The sequence below is a fragment of the Chrysemys picta genome, chromosome 18 (assembly GCF_011386835.1).
Source record: "Chrysemys picta bellii isolate R12L10 chromosome 18, ASM1138683v2, whole genome shotgun sequence".
Classification (NCBI taxonomy): domain Eukaryota; kingdom Metazoa; phylum Chordata; order Testudines; family Emydidae; genus Chrysemys; species Chrysemys picta.
The window spans coordinates 10,448,975-10,465,461 of NC_088808.1; the positions used below are offsets into that span (position 1 = coordinate 10,448,975).

At 50.6% G+C, this 16,487-nt stretch overlaps 1 protein-coding gene across 4 annotated transcripts in view; it reads right to left on the minus strand.

The window, feature by feature from the left end:
* ASTN2 (astrotactin 2) overlaps positions 1–16,487 on the minus strand; it is a 631,841-nt gene that overhangs the window by 434,418 nt on the left and 180,936 nt on the right. For 3 of the 4 annotated variants that reach the window (XM_065572253.1, XM_065572254.1, XM_065572256.1), the window contains one exon: positions 9,976–10,125. The exons of the other annotated variant lie outside the window; for it this stretch is intronic. In XM_065572253.1, coding sequence (XP_065428325.1) covers positions 9,976–10,125 — 150 coding nt within the window. The remainder of the gene's footprint in view (positions 1–9,975; positions 10,126–16,487) is intronic. 4 annotated transcript variants of the gene reach the window in all.

Below are 16,487 nucleotides of genomic sequence, written 5' to 3' on the forward strand. Positions count from 1 at the left end.
CATGTGAACCTAAGTGGCACAAGGACTCCTAATCAAAGCCATGCAGTGACAAACAGCCCAACTACCTCCAAGCCCTTCTACAAAAGAACCTGGCAGGAAGAGCCTAGTGCTGTGTTACAGGGCTGGGGTGGTTGAGCAGAACGCTGCAATTTAACTTTTTCTAAGGGAAAATTAAAAAGGAATCAATATGTCCTTTAATCTTGGCCAACAGGAGGCTGCTTGGGCATATATTTAGGGTGCCATCCAAAGGCATCAGTCCTCAGCGCAGGAACTGGCTGACTGAGGTTGTGCCAGGCGTGCCCCCCACATCTAGCTCATATGGGACATTTGGAAGCAAGATCCAGGAATCTGCCTTCCAAAACCAGGCTGGTTTAGAAATTCCAACCCCTGACTCCACACAGACAGACCCATGAGGCTTCCCCAACATGCTGTGCTCTGCAGTACATCCAGTCCTGCTTTGGTGGGAACGGGAAGCCAAGGTGGGTTAGGTACCTGGAGAAGCAGGTACTCGAGGGAAGCAGGTTTGAGAAAGCTGCAATGCTCCTTTCATTTCCTTCTGGGTTTCCAATTCCCCTTCCTAGCCAGTGCACCAGTAACTTCTGGTAAATTATAGTGCAGTAGAGACCTCTAGATGCATTAAGACAACCCTGATCAACAGTAAATTATCCGCTGGGCAGCAGGATCTATTAATCACTTATTTATTTTAAAAAGGAAAGACGCTCATTGAACCTCTTTATTTACCTTTGGCAGTTTAGATAACCACCATATTTCAGTGTTGGCTTTTATCCACCAACAGCTTTACGTTCAGAGGCTGGAATCCCTCAGCTGCCTTAAGCAGCTTTCACTTTGATTTGGTTTTTTGTTAGATTGTCAGTTCTCATGCCTTAAAAAACCTTCTGACCAGTTGTCCTGTTTTTAACCATCTATCCCAGTAGAGGGCACCATATACCCCTATTTGAATATCGTCACCCATCCCAAAAGGCATATTTTCCTGACTCCTAGTCCTGTGCTCTAACCACTATGTCACGCTCCTTCCCTGCAGGGGGCATTGAGTTCCACATTTCAGCTGAGCTCCAAGTATATTCTGTCTCCTCAAATAGCCCGCTGTGTTTCTAGTTGAATATGGCTTTCTTCACTTCCGGTTTTAAACCGCTGTATAGGAGATGGACATGTTCTGTTAACTGCAGCTGCTGTGTTCTGCCCCAGAGCAGGTTGCATTTCAGCAGAAGGTGAATCTAAATGGGCGTCATGGGTGCCCAGTACTTCCTGGGAACACAGTCCACAGTCGGCAAAGGGCTTTGGGATACACGGTGTTGAAAGGTGCCATATAAATGTAAAGTAAAAATGGAGCTGGCTGGAAAAGCAAGAGAACGGGAATGATCATACTGGAGCATTGATAGCGACCACCTACGCAGGCAGCCTGAAAACAGTGGAGCTAGGCGAACCCAGACAGAGGCTGATCCAATTAGCAATTAACAGATGCCCTTCAAATAAACACTATAGACTAATAATCAAACACATTTGGAGTTTTACACCTAGATGTAAACATTATTTTTTCATATTGATATTTAAACAGTAGTCCCAGGGGTCCACCGTACTTACCAACCACTGTCATTGAACAATGTGATCTAAGAACGTAACCTGAGTAACTCCCCCCACATTCCAAGCCTCAAACACCTTTGTCAGCTCCTTATTCAGCCCAGCAGTGAGACTGATCTCCCTTGCTGTAACTGGAGCTGTGCAAATCACTGATTTTGTCAGTTTGCTGCTGGCAGTTTGGTTGTGGTGGTGGTGATGGTGGTGGGGAAATCGTGGACAAAAATTGTTTCAGTTTTACCCCAAACAAATTTTAAAAGAAAATGATGAACCAAAAAGTTTGGGGAAAAAATCTGTGTGCTGAATGAAACATTTGATTTTGAGCCTGTTGTGGGTTTCCCCCCCCCCCCCATTTTTAAATAAAATTGAAGGAAATTGCAAAATGAAAAGCTCCTTTGAATAAAAAAAATTAGAAACATTTCAAAAATGCTGAAATGAAATGGTTTGATCCCCCCTCCCCCCTATATTTGGCGTTTTACTTGGCACCCCCGTAACACAATTTGGCAAATTCCCAAAATGTTCTGGTTGACCCAAGTCCGCATTGTTCTCTGGAAAAAAAACACAAAAACCCACCACCACAAACTATGCCCAGCTCCAGTTATAACCAGTTATGGCTTTGCCTCAACGACCCCTCAAGACCCAGGCTTTGCTCTCCCCTTTGTTCTTTCTCCCAATCAATAGTACGAATACTTAGCTCTTATGCAACCTCTTCAGTCCACAGTGCTCAAAGCACTTTACAAAGGAAGGTTAAGAGCATTACCTCTGTTTTATAGAGGGGGAAACTGAGGCACAGAAAGTCAAATGATTTGCCCAAGGTCACATAGCAGGACAGTAGCAGAGCTGGTCATAGCATATACGCCTCCTATCTTCTAGCACATTGCCCTGTTCATTAGGCCACAATCCCGATGCACAAGAGCCTTCTCCACTGCAACTACCACCATTTGGAACAGCCTCCCTGTGACCTCTGTCTAGCCAGCACCACACCTACAAACCTCAGTCAAAGTGTCCTTCCCCCATCCCTCCCCCTTCTGTGCCTATACCTCTATTTTCCTCTCTCTCGTATTTATTAACTCTAAATGCGTGACACTCAGGCTCCAGGGTTTTTGCCGCCCCAAGCGGCGCAAAAAAAAAAAAAAAAAAAAGCCGCGATCGCGATCTGCAGCGGCAATTTGGCGGGAGGTCCTTCGCTCCGAGCAGGAGTGAGGGACCATCTGCCGAATTGCCACCGAATAGCTGGACGTGCTGCCCCTCTCCGAAGTGGCCGCCCCACGCACCTGCTTGGCAAACTGGTGCCGGCCCTGGTAACACTTGATAAAAGTGTTTCTGAAGAGAGTTTGTATGAAAGTGGTATTATTCAAAATAAAGTTAGGTTATACTATAAACGGAAAAGATTTTTTTTAAAGTCAAATGTTCTCAGGGAAATACGACCTTTCTCGTAGCTGTTAGAAACACTTAGCGAAAAATCAGATACAATGACAAACAATAGGCAACCGTTTAAACGCAGTTAGCGTGGGGAAGCAAAGCAAGGGAGGTTTATTTGCTGTTTGTTTTTGTTGAGTGGGATGGTGGCGTTTTTTTGTTGTTGGTTTTTTTAAAGCCAGGCGCTCAGAGGTTCTCAGGAAAGAAGGCAATCCTTCTGCCGCTAGCAGTTCCTGCAGAGAGAGCACTCCAGCTGTAGGACTCTGATGAGGTTAAGCATTAATTAAATCAAACTGCGAGAAAATAATTACACACTCACATCCGTCAGGCCAAGTTGACACTACCCAGTAACAAAGTTGGATGCAAACTCCATCAGCGGAATTGTCACGCGGCTGTTAAAAGGAAATAAATGCATCCCAAACGGACAATTTCATTTAGGGGGAGAAAAAAAAAATAGGATTGCAAAGGATTAATGAGGCGAAGGGTTTGTGTTGGCAAATGCATGTAAAATGCAAACATAGTGAGTTGTGATATCATCATTTAACCTTAATGTTCAATAGTGTTCCAATCGCTAACGCACCAGAGGAGCAATTAAACGCAAGCCATAAAAACAAAAAACTTCCAAAATGGGAGAGGAGCTGAGAAATGAATAGAAAAAGACATGTCTGGTTGCAACAGCATCACAGAGCTCCTGGCCAAGGTTTTCACAAACAACTAGGTACATGAAGTTTTGGGGAGTTCAATTTGAGACACCCTAAAGGGGCTGGATTTTCCATGGGTGGGTGCTAAGCACGTTCTGAAAATCAGGCCTCTTGAAGGTGTCTCAAGCTGGGCTCAAAATCACTAGTCACTTTTGAAAATCACAGGATGTGTTACATTCTGAATAATGAAGGCAGCATGCTACTACTGATCCTACCAGCATCCCTATTGAACCCGAGAGCATGGGCCGTGATGGAAGGAAGGGCTTAGGGTGACCATGCAGCATGGAGATGGCCTGGAGGAAATGAAGTCACACAAGAAGGTGAGAGCGCAGGTGGTGAGGTCTGCATTTGCTCCTCCCTGGAGGAGAAAAGAAAGCACCCAGGAGAGCTGCCCACTGGAGGCAGACAAGAAGGCACTAGGAGACATTCTATCCAAGGCTCTTCCCATGAAAGGAGAGTCTCAGAAGAACACGCTGCCTCCCACCCAAAGATCTCAAAGCACCTCCTTAATTCCCATTAATTAAGCCCCATAGCACCCTTCTGAGAGAAGCATCGTCCTGCCTTTATGGATTGGAGAAGTGAGTGAGTTGCCCAAGGTCACAGAGCGCCAGTGACAATCGTAATAGAACTCAGTAACCCCAACTCCCAGCCCCTAATCTGACCACACTTTCCATTCACCTCCTTCCTCTTTTAGCTGTTATGGCCTTGTGCCGCAGATCCCATTTCCGGGTGGATTTTATCCTTCCTGCCGAGGAGAGCTCTCCCTATGGAATGACTCAGCTTGGTCCCCAAGAATCCTCCACCCTAACGAATGAGACACAGGGAGACAGATACGGAGGGCACACATGGAGAGCAAATCCCCAAGTCCCACCTACCCACGGTGAAGTGAGCCAGCCCCTCAAGGAGTGGAGAGCAGGGGAGAGTTTGAAGACAGACGTGGTTTTCTGAATAACCCGTGCTGACACGCACAGAGGCACAAGTGCCAGGCATATTCGTGGGTTCTGATGGTCTACAAAGGTCCCCCTTTTAACAGCAGATAGGTTATACCTCTAGCCTGCTTCAACCATCTCAGTGTCACCAAGAGAAGTTAAACTCAAGCTCAGGAAGACACCCAGAGAGCTGGTTAACCCTTCCTCCCCACCTTTCCCCCATTACCTGGCACCACTTGAGACCAGAATGGAAAGCTCCCCTCCAAGATATAGGCTTGTGAGGACCTGCTTTGCACTGCTGGGCCAGGAATAGCCTGCTGCTGAAATAAGAAACCCGACATATTTCAGATGTGCACCCAAACGCCCTGAAGGAGACAGACCCTTTCAGGAAAGCAAAATACGATGAAAAGCACATCAGGGAAGATTTATAGACAAAGCAGCTGTGAGCTGTGGTTTCAAACCAGCCTGCTTTTCACAGGCTGGCTGAAGCCAGAGGGAGCAGGGCTAATGGGAGAAAAGCCCTCCTGTAGAGCAGATTGAGTTCAGTGGTAGGGGGCGCTGTGACACTGATGGAGCCATCAGTTACTAGAGACTCAAAACCAGGTTCTGACCACACACGGTCATGGCAATTTTCATAGGAGTCGGGCTTTGATTCCGCATGGCTTGGGTCTCTCTCGGTAGAGGAATGTGGTTTCCTGGGGGGAGTGTGACGAGATGTTACTATGGGAGGTAGCGTGTGTGGCTTGGGTCTCTCTCCATAGAGGAATGTGGTTTCCTGGGGGGAGTGTGACGAGATGTTACTATGGGAGGTAGCGTGTGTGGCTTGGGTCTCTCTCCGTAGAGGAATGTGGTTTCCTGGGGGGAGTGTGACGAGATGTTACTATGGGAGGTAGCGTGTGTGGCTTGGGTCTCTCTCCGTAGAGGAATGTGGTTTCCTGGGGGGAGTGTGACGAGATGTTACTATGGGAGGTAGCGTGTGTGGGTCCTGAACTGGAAAAGCAAAGAGGAAGGGTTCAGTTTGAAACGCCCTGCCAAGGCCAAGATCACAAGCACGTCCCGCTCTCCAGTCTCTGTCGTGCCCCAGCACTCGCATTCAGACGGCACGTGTCTGGGAAAGAGGGGTGGATGAGGGAACTGAACAGTCCAGCAGAGGGTTATTTGTTTCCCTTGAGGGGAGCACGAATGGAAGAGTCGGGGAGATCTCAAGCTAATGCCCGCTGGGCATTTCCCCCACATTGCTCTAGGAGGCCCAGCAGCCGTCAAGTCGCAAGAACGGCCAACTACCAGACTGTATGCGTGGCAGGTTACCAGTTAGGGAGGGCTGCTGGGGTTTTCACTAGGAGTAATGTGGGGAGATGAAGAAAAGGAAGCATTAGGCTGAATACAAGGAACATTTTCCTACAGGCAAACAGTGTTAGGCTGCTGACATCTCTTCATGAGTCCCAGGTGGTCAGATGGTCACAGGGCAGTAGAGAGCCATTAGAAAGTGGGTGACAGTCTGTCTATCCAGGAGATCTGGATTCAGGGCCCTCGCTCCTGGACTAATGGGTGCTGGGGAAGTTTCTCCATCCCAGGGTTTGAGCAGCACTTCAGGTTGGTTGAGCAACACCTCTGGACACCGAAGAGCAGCGCTGGAGGAGAGTATTGCTAGCTTTGCTCAGCTGCTGGGGTGACCAGAAAAATGTCTCCCCATCAAGGGCTTTAAAGGAGAGGAAAGGTAATGGTGGGGGGGGGGGGGGGGAGAGGAGGGAAGAAATCTCACAGGGCAGCCTGTCTGACCCCAAAGTCATCCACCTTTGCCTTGCTCTGAAATACAGAGATGCATATTTGAGTAACTACAACAGACTAAACCAAATAATTTAAACCAGTTAAAGAGTCAGAATATTTTCCTCACACTAAGTGAATAATTTATGGCCAGAGCTACAAAAAAAAAAAAAGCCCTCTCCAGTCCTCTACCACAGGAAAATGTACCCAGAATAAAATATCACATTTCAGGCTCATAAATAAATGAAAAACTAAACCTACAGTAAACAGAGAGGAAAGCATTTTTCCCTGGGCTTTCCAACATTGCTGCAGAAAAAGCCGTGCAGCGGACCCGCACTGCTCTAGGCACCTACATGAAGAGCATACCATGGCCGCTTAAATCAAGGGAAGGTTCTCTGTGTCATAAAGTCATAAAATGACCTTCCCCCTACCCCCCATTCCCTGCCATCCACCAGCCCGGTTCGAACTCTGGAACTTTAGAACCAGGCCACACATTTCAGCCATGTGAGTTAAAAGAGGAACTCCTTCAGCTGGCAGGCTATCATCCTCTATGCAGACTAGCCACTGGAGGGGGACATAAATACTTTATTGAGTGCTACACTAAGCAGCACAAGTTGAGTTAGACAGTATGGGAGCTAGAGAGCCAGGGATGTTTCCCATGTCCAGCAACCTAAGTAAAGAACCCCCTTTACATTCATTACAGCCCAGCCTGTCTCTTCTCCTCTGTAGGGGAATTACAGAGAGATGGGCATGGTGTGGCAGGAGTGCTGTACTGTGCATGGCTGATGTATGGCTGGGCGGGAAACAGAGACACCAGAAAGGTGTGGGAGGGAGGGCTAGAGGAGAAAGTTCGGAGCACTGAGGTCTTAATGGCCGCCATGAAAGCCTGGCCCAGGATCTCTCCGCTGAGGAGTCACCTTCTCCAGAAAGGCTGAAGGCCTCCATGACGAGGCAAGTGAGTTAATGAAGCGCAAGGACACCATGTGTTCTCTGCTTAGTGCCAGAACGCCAGCTGCAAATGAGGCCAGGCTGCCCATCGCATCCTGCAGAGCCTGAAGGGGAAGCCAGACAGCAAACCACATCCCTGACAGCCACTCGGACAGTTCCAGAGTCGCAGCAGGTCTGGCCCGCCGGGACCGGTGCAGAGAAAGGCCGGAGGCGAACGGGGGCAGCCGCCAGTGGAGTTCTCACCAGGAAAAACCAGAAAGGCAGCACAACGGTTCTTATTACTGCAGTAACAGAACCTGTCCTCGATACGCTGAGGGATGTATCCGTCCCTCAGCTTATCAAGGACAGGTTCTGTTACTCACCCCGTTCCTACTGCACACCCAGTGCACCGACTCACCCCGTTCCTACTGCACACCCAGTGCACCGACTCACCCCGTTCCTACTGCACACCCAGTGCACCGACTCACCCCGTTCCTACTGCACACCCAGACCCCGTCCTCACTGCAGAGCAGGGTCTGACCCCGGGAAGGGGTCGGCTGTACCTTATACCCTGCTAGCACACCGACGCCCCCTGCAGGGGAAGCATTCCGATCGCTCTGCCCACAGACCAACCCCACCCTCCTCACAGGAAAGAGAGGCCTCCCACCCAGGAGCTCTGATCTCCTCTGCTCCCAGCTCCCACTGGGGACACAGAGCGAGCGTGTCACTTCTCCAGGGGTGTCTCTACGGGCTGACCCAGCCAACCAAACTCTAACTAGCACGGGTACCAGAGCAGGGAAGCCAAGGCAACACATGTTTCAGCATGGCCTGTACAAGCCAACCGGGACCTCTGGGTAATTACTTGGGGAGCAGCCTGCTCTGAGAACATATTGCTCCAATACCCAAAGTAGCTAGATTACAGCTAGCTCGGGTACGTGTGGAAGCTGCAATCACCCGTGGTAACTGCAGCACCGGTAGGAGCCAGAAATCCTTTGAAGCACCATGGGAATTGGAGCGGGGTTTGGGGATCTGGAGTCGTGAGGTGAAGAAAGGTTAAGAACGGAGCTGGTTGAGAACTTTGGACCACTTGTTGGGGAGTTTTTCAGTAGGAAAATGCAGATCCATCTAAACCAAAACTTTTCTGCCATTTTGAAGGATTTCTTGACATGAAAAACCCGGACGTTTCAAAACTGTCCAAATGTTTATTTTTACATTTTCTAAATGAAAACTTATAGTTTTCTGGTTCAAAATGAAGTTTGGTTTGGAAATCGAAGCAAATTATATCTATCTTAAAAACGAAAACTTTTACATGGTCGAAGTTGAAACAAAAAGCGTTTCAAACTTATTGAAACAAAACATTTCAATGGACCAGAGCCAAAGTTTTATTCGGATTTTTGGTTTGCAAAAATTTAAGATTTCAACATTTCATCCCGAGTCAGTAAATAGCCAGTTGCTGATGCATGAGGGACCGTGTGACATCTCTGGGGGTTAATGTTCTGCCACTGGGTTATTAGCAGCTGGGCACCAACTGTATGTGTGGTAACGTACAAGGCCCACAATGCAGAGTAACCAGGAACCTATATCACAATGAAGAGCAACATCGCCCCCTGCTGTTGAGTATAAAACTACCCCTCCTGACAAGTTCTAAGAGCAGGGTCACAACTAGTCACATTCTAGAACGTTTGCGCAGGGGCATGGGGGGCATGACAAACAGTGCCACGAACCAAACCATACTGTCAGGCCATATTATATTATGCTTTGAAATCCATATAAACATGCTACATTGTACATGCTAATTCTCACACCATTATTCTAAAACAAACACACACTTTCCCCCAGTCTGTCTGAAGCCATCTCCGCAGCCATAGTGGAACTATGTGGCATGCCCCTGTTTTCCCCCTTTTATTTCTATCGGTCAAAGATTGGCAATTGTGCAACACAGAGGAAATCCAATGACGTGAATTTTGGGTGATCAGAAATCCATTTTGCCCCCAAACAACAAAAAGATTTGCACAAAATCTGAATTTCATTTACCCGTAACTCCCGTTCCTACACACGGCTTCGTCCGTGGGGATCATAACTTTAAGGACTAACATTATAGGCCTGATCCTGAGAGGTGCTAGGTGCCCTCAGCTATTGCCAGCTTCAAGAAGAGGTGAAAGTGCTCATCGAGTTGGAAGGGACAATCAGCACCAATCAGGATCAGGCCCAGAATGAATCAGATTTGAGACATGGGCCAACCTCATTCACAACCACTACCACCCCAACTGCCTGTTACAATCTGAGGCACATCCTCTCAGGGTGGGGGCTGACTCCCTCACCAAGCTATGGAGGGACTTTGTGACACCTCAAAGTTTATGTATGCATCCGAAGAAGTGGGCTGTAGTCCACGAAAGCTTATGCTCTAATAAATTTGTTAGTCTCTAAGGTGCCACAAGTACTCCTGTTCTTTTCTCAAAGTTTATGTTTCCCCATGTGGTCAAGTGAGCAGAGCGCCCCAGCAGAGCCCTATGCAGCCCCTCCCGGCTTGCCACAGGCTCGTGCATTGGCCTCTGGAAAGCACGGGTCTCCGTACTCATGACCAGTTCCATGGTACAGGAGGAGGAAGTGTGACATCACTCCAAAAGGGGGGTTCCTACCTCGGGGTCTGCTCCTGCGTTTCCGCCTCCCCATCGACGTGCTGCGCAGGGCCGGCTGGAGCTGGCCGATCTCAATGGGCGTGTTGGTGCGGAAACTCTCCTTGAACTTCTGCATCAAGGACTCCACCGTCTCCTGCGTTGCCTCAGCAGCTACAACGTGGGCAAGGGGGTGAAGGTTAAAAGACGTGCGGACATCGAGCGCTGAGGCACTTCCTAAACAGCGCCGGCCCCTGGGGCACCCACCCACCCGGAGCCAAGGCAATGGGCAGCACTGGTCATTTGGAAACAAAAGCTCAGATCTGTCAAGTCGCCTCATGCCAGTCAGGCGACAGGGCTTCCCAATGCAGACAAGGGGCATGAGACTGAAACCCTTTCAGACATTTCAGGCCATTCACTGCACTTCTCAGGCACACACCTGCATTGTGAGAGTCCTGCAGCCACATTGCCCAGCAGGGCTGCAGGACACTTCCAATGCGCCTGACTCCAGAGAGCGTGCCTGCTGCAAAGGAACAGCTCATGCCCCTGTCTGGGCCCACCCATTTCTGCAGGCGGGGTGTCATCATGGCCCCACCTTCTACCCACCTATTTTGGGAGTGCCGTTAAGTTCCTGGAGGACAGGTCGATCAATGGCTATTAGCCAGGATGGGCAGGGATGGGTCCCTAACCTCTGCCAGGGGATCGGCAACAGGGCATGGATCACTTGATGATTACCTGTTCTGTTCATTCCCTCTGAAGCACCTGGCATTGACCACTGTCAGAAGACAGGATACTGGGATAGAGGGACCTTTGGTCTGGCCCAGAATGGCCATCCTTCAGCACCAACCTTGTGGATACCTGGCATTCCCCTGAGCGCAAGGACCAGATTGTACCTATTCCATGATCAGAGGAGCGAGGGAAAGGGAAAGTTTCTTTGTGCTGCCCTCCCCACTTGCCCTCACCTAGTGCTGGGCACAATCCTGCCTGGTTTGTAAGTGTCTTTACACTCTCCTAGACCATGAACTCTTCTAACACCGGCCATTGATAGTACAGTCGTAGGAAACCCTAAGTGAGACTGCACTTTCCCGGGCTCAGACGAGGGAACTTCCAGATGAACCGAAGTTGTGCAAGCTTTTCGAGAGAAGCAGGGCCTAGGTACACATAAAGCCGGGGCTGATTTGTAGATTTGCAAAGCGATGAGATGTTCACCGCTTCAAGCCAAGTGGAACACAGGGATTTTGCCCAAGTTTCACATTGAGGTTCTAGGTTCTTTTGAACTGACACTCATGAGGGACCAGCAGGGTCGGATCCCAGCCTAGACACGCATGTGCGGCAAACCCAAACCCAAAGCTAAGTTCTGTACATTTTCTACTGGCCCACCGGGAGCAACAATGGCTTCCCAAACCGAACAGGCACCAGCAGAAAATCCCCTCCTTCCAAATTCCATTGGGGAGTGACAGCGGCTGAGCGTGGAAAACAGGGCCCTGCCATGCCACATACCGAGGGAACGTTTCTCCGTATTTAAAGGACCGTTGCCCTTACACACACACACACACACACACACACACACTCCCACACACACACCCTAAGAAGTCGCAATGTAAAGAAATTAGAATTACTCCATCTAATGCACCAGCAAGTCATGCCTGCAGAGAAGCGGGCAAGTATAGGAAATAATGCAACCACTAGCACACAAGCATGGTGAATTCCAGTACCAAGCCAGCCTTGTGCAGGCCTCTTCAACGGCTACAGAGTCACCCAGGTTTGGGCAAGTTGTTTGTTCCTTGATATTTCCTTAAATATGCTCATCAGCAGAACAGTGGCCTCTGCTCCTGCGTCCATTTTGAATTTCACATTGTCTTCTTGTTATCAGTTCCACAAGCCATCCAAACCTCAGGGTTCTGGCCTGCTTTGGAGTTGGCACAGGTCACCAGCCCTAGGAATAAACTGCCCATAGACAGCTCCCACGCAGGACATTTCCCTTGCCTTCTTCTAGACACTTTGGGGGCTCCTTGGCATTAAAGGCTGCACCACCATCCTTGCCATCTGCTGGGCAACTCACTGGGCCATGCACACACCCAGTGTTGGCCCACCTCACCCAAGCCCTGGTTGGCTCACTCTTTAGGCTTTGTTTCGGTCCTTCCTGGCTTTGCGTTCTTCCATTCGCTATGACATGCAATATCGTCTCTATCGTAGTGCCCTCCTCATGGTCTGGATCTGGTAGGGTGACCAGATGTCCCGATTTTATCAGGACAGTCCCGATTTTGGGGTCTTTTTCTTATATAGGCTCCTATTACCCCCCACCCCCGTCCCGATTTTTCACATTTGCTGTCTGGTCACCATAGGATCTGGACACTCACTGCCTGTCCCGCATGGCATATGGCTGGGCTAATGCCAGGCAGAGGTGCTTCTCCTAGAACAGCTCTGCCAATCAAACGTCATATCCTGACCCGCAGCACCCCAACTCCCTCCTTCACCCCCCCACCCAGCTCTGCCGATCCCCTGCGTTTCTGTAACCACGCTCCTCTCCTAAGCAGAGGGTCCCAGTTGTGCTGTGTTCTGCTGAAGGGTGCAGCGGTTTGGCACTGCGGACAAATGTCAGCTGGGGAAGTGAATTGGCGAAGCTCATTCGCGCTAGTGCTTTCGAGTTTATACTGGGCGGCCGGGATTAAAAGGCCAACGCATTAACCCGCTGCTCTTCCCCGGCACTGAGATGCATCAGATATGTATTTTAATTGGAAATACTCTGGCACCCGGGGTGCTTGGGATCTGTAACTGCCATGGGCCATGGACTCCAATTCTCTTGCCAGCATGGGGCAGAGTCCATTTTAACAGGGAATAGGAAGGCGCTCATGCAGGACGAGGAGCCTGTGAACCCAGCCAAGGATTCAGCTTAAATGCTGAGACTCCTGTGGACAGAGAGAGAGAGAGAAGGCTCCAAAAATTACACGCACAGGGGATGGGAGGGAGGGGAATGAGGATGCATGTGACATTGATGCTAGGGTCCTTTTCCCCTGCTTGCAGGGCACTCTCGCCCAAGCTGTACATGCACCCAAACCAGCCCGCGACAGGTCTCTTGAGCCATACACGTTTGCACTGGCATCCACAACACGTTCAAGGAGCAGAGGGCAATTCCCCAGGAAGCAAGAGCTTGTGAGTGGAGGATGTGGGCAGGAAGGAGGAGGGGGGGGGTGAAGGAAGAGGGAAGGAGGGTCTAGAAGTGATTGGGAAGGAGATAAAGTATCTGGGCACTTTCAGTCCAGTCCCATGTGGCGACAGGTCCCTCTCCCTTGGGCTCGGATGTAATCAGGGTCTGCTCTGCCCTTCTGTTGCTGGCAGTATAATTTCACACTCAGCGGGGTGACAGCACTGTTCCTAATACCATTAGCTGCTGGACATGTTGATGATTCCCTGTTCCTTTGAAGAGGTTTCACCGGAGCCAGAGATAACGCACCCAAAACTTCCAAATACCCAACTTCTAAAGAGCTCCCATTCCGGAGCAGGCTTATCAATGCAGACAGCTGCAGCTCCGGGATGGGGTGAGACCCAGCAGGCAGGGGCTGTCTCTGAGGGAGGCGGGATTGCCAATCTCCAAGCAGCCCCAGCATTAGAGCTCCGAGACATCAGTCTCGATGGAAAGGCCGTGTCTGTTACAGGCCAGTGCTGGGCTGTTAATACAAGCAAGCAGCCACACCAGAGTGCGAGCCCTTCCCTTGCTTTGACTCCCAAGAACCCTGATGAGGAGCCCCGAGCCAGCAGACACAGTGACCTAGGGTGACCAGATGTCCTGATTTTATAGGGACAGTACTGATTTTTGGGTCTTTTTCTTATATAGGCTCCTATTACCCCCCACCCCGTCCCGATTTTTCACACTTGCTGTCTGGTCACCCTGGACCCTCCCTCCCTGCCGATATTATCCTATCACAGGGAAATCTGCTTTCATGCCCTCCCTCCCCCAAAGGCAGTGCTCCATCTATGTGGGCCTTCCACCAAGGTTTCCAGCACAGGTCTGTTTAAGCCGCGCTAAAAGGCTTTCTCCTTTGCAAGACCCCTCCCCACCCCCACTTGCTCCAGCCCCCGAGGTACAGCAGTTGAAGATGCCTGACATCAGCAAACCCTCAAAGCATCTCCCATGATTTCCAGGGGGTGCCCCCCCTAGGATGACCAGATGGGATGAAGAAAATATCGGGACACATGGGGGGGGGTGGAATCCCACCAGCGGAGCAAAAAAAGAAGAATGGGGAAAAAAAGCGGAGTCCCGCCAGCGGAACAAAACAAAACAAACCCAGGAGTGCGAAATATCGGGACAAATTGCGTCCCAAACAAACATTGATCGGGACGCGGGACAAACACCTAAAAATTGGGACAGTCCCGATTTTATCGGGACGTCTGGTCACCCTAGACCCGCCCCCCCAGCTACTGCCTTGGCTGCATGCTCAATGCTGTCAGTATTAGCAGAGATCTGTATGCACAAGGGCTAGCTGCACTATGCACTGGGCAACCTCAAGTTCCTCTCCAGGGCCCTGAAAAGGGTTTGGGTGAATGTAGGAGGCCTTTTCCCACTCCTGTCTGGAAGCTGCAGGACTCTCTAGCGAGCAGCAGCAGATGAGCTGGGAAGGGTTACATACATACATACACACACACACACACACACACACACACCCCTGGGAGGAAAGCTTTCAAGTCCTGGATGCACATCGGGCATTGCACCACTGTGCTGCCCCAAATACAATTTAAAATGAGACCCATCAAGGAGCAATGATGCAATAGGTCAGAGTAGAGAAGGCTTAGGCTCCCCTTTCAAGGGACCCCGGACAGCTCTGCTGCGGTGTTTGTGTAAGTAGGGGAAGGGAGAAGGGACGGTGCCCATTTCCAGAGGCAGGGGCCAGGGAGAGGCACTGCAGGTGGGTAATACCGGATGGGAATACACAGGCCACAGCAAACAGTGAAGGGGTGGGACATTATCCCGCTTTCCCAAGTGACTCAGTTGCTTGGTCTGAGTTCTCACCTCCTCTTGCAGCTGCCTGGGGACTGAGACTGCAGCCGCAAAGCCTCCCTGTGAACAGATGGCAATTTCTTCGAACCTTGGGGCTGTGTAGTATGTAACATGCGCGAGTAGCACAGCGATCTTAGGAACTGCGGGGAGAAGGCTTATTTCCTGGAAGGAGGCCGGGCGAGAGATTAGAGGGGGTTTAGATGAGACATGAGAGGGACTCTTCAGCTCGCTAAGTATTGTAAAGGTCATGGCCCTTCCACATCCTTTGTTCAGCTGACAGGCATGATCAGTGAGGCCGTGATTGTGCCCCATCTAGGCACTGTACAGGCGCATCAATCCAGAGGCATCTGTTCGAATGTCTGTCATTGGAGTGGATGCCAAGTGCAGGGAGGTGTTATCCTCACAGAAGGAAAATCCCAGCTGTCGGCTAGTTGCAAAATGACCCCTCCCCTACCACATTCACTCATCTGTCTGGGTCTGGGAGGGGGAAGAATCCCAGTGCTCAAAGATCATCTCCACTCTGGTATCTTGCACATTTCAAGGAGCAGGCAGCCAGCCTCTCCCCCCACCCCCCGGAGCACTGCAAGGCAAAGCAATTGCTGGTATGGGCTCAACAGATGGAGTTTGATCTAAGTAGTGTGGCAGACCAAAAAAAAACAACAACCACCACCCTCTAATTGACAAGTGAGGAATTGTTGCACTTAATCTGAATAAATCAGCCAGGCGCCTTCGCTCCCTGCCAGCAGAGATGAAGGGAAGGCAGAAGAGGCTAGCGAGGCCAAGTGGCACGGCAGAGTGGACCAGTGCCAGGATTCTTTCCCCCACCCTTTTCCAGCGACACCCTACAACTGTCCATGAAACCCACACAGGAGTTTGGCCCCCCTCACGACCCCCTCACAAAATTCACCCAGGCTTGTACCTGTGATGGCAGGGCCGGCCCACAACATTTTGGCACCTGAGGCGGGGAGCTCAAATGACGTCCCCGTGCCCCCTCGCTTGGGCCAAAACTTTGAAATTCTGGGTCCTAGTGGCGCCCCCCTCAGTCTGGCACCTGAAGCAGCTGCCTCAGTTTGCCTCATGGTAAGGCCAGCCCTGTGGGATGGGCACTATCCTGGCTGTCACACTTGAGACTGAACTGGGGAACCCCAGAGCGAAAGGCATGAGTCTCTACAGCTTGAGCTAAAGAGCCAGACTCCAGCCAGCTCTGTAACTCTCATGTACCAGGTACAAGGGGTACACACCCAGGAGCGGCGCCCTAGGCGGGGGTCCTTCCGCGCTCTTGGTCGCCGTTGGCAATTCTGCAGCGGGAGGGTCCTTCCGCGCTCCCGGTCTTCGGGGCACGGCGGCGGCGGGTACTGGAGCTAGTGAAGGATCCGCCGCAGAATTACCACTGAAGAGCAGACCCCCCCGGCCGCCAAATTGCCGCCGAGGGTGGCAAAATGCCACCCCCCCCCACAAATCCTGGGCCTAGCCAAGATGTCAATCTTGTATCCATCTGTAACCCCTGGCAACTTAGAGATGGCCACAGGCATCAATGGGA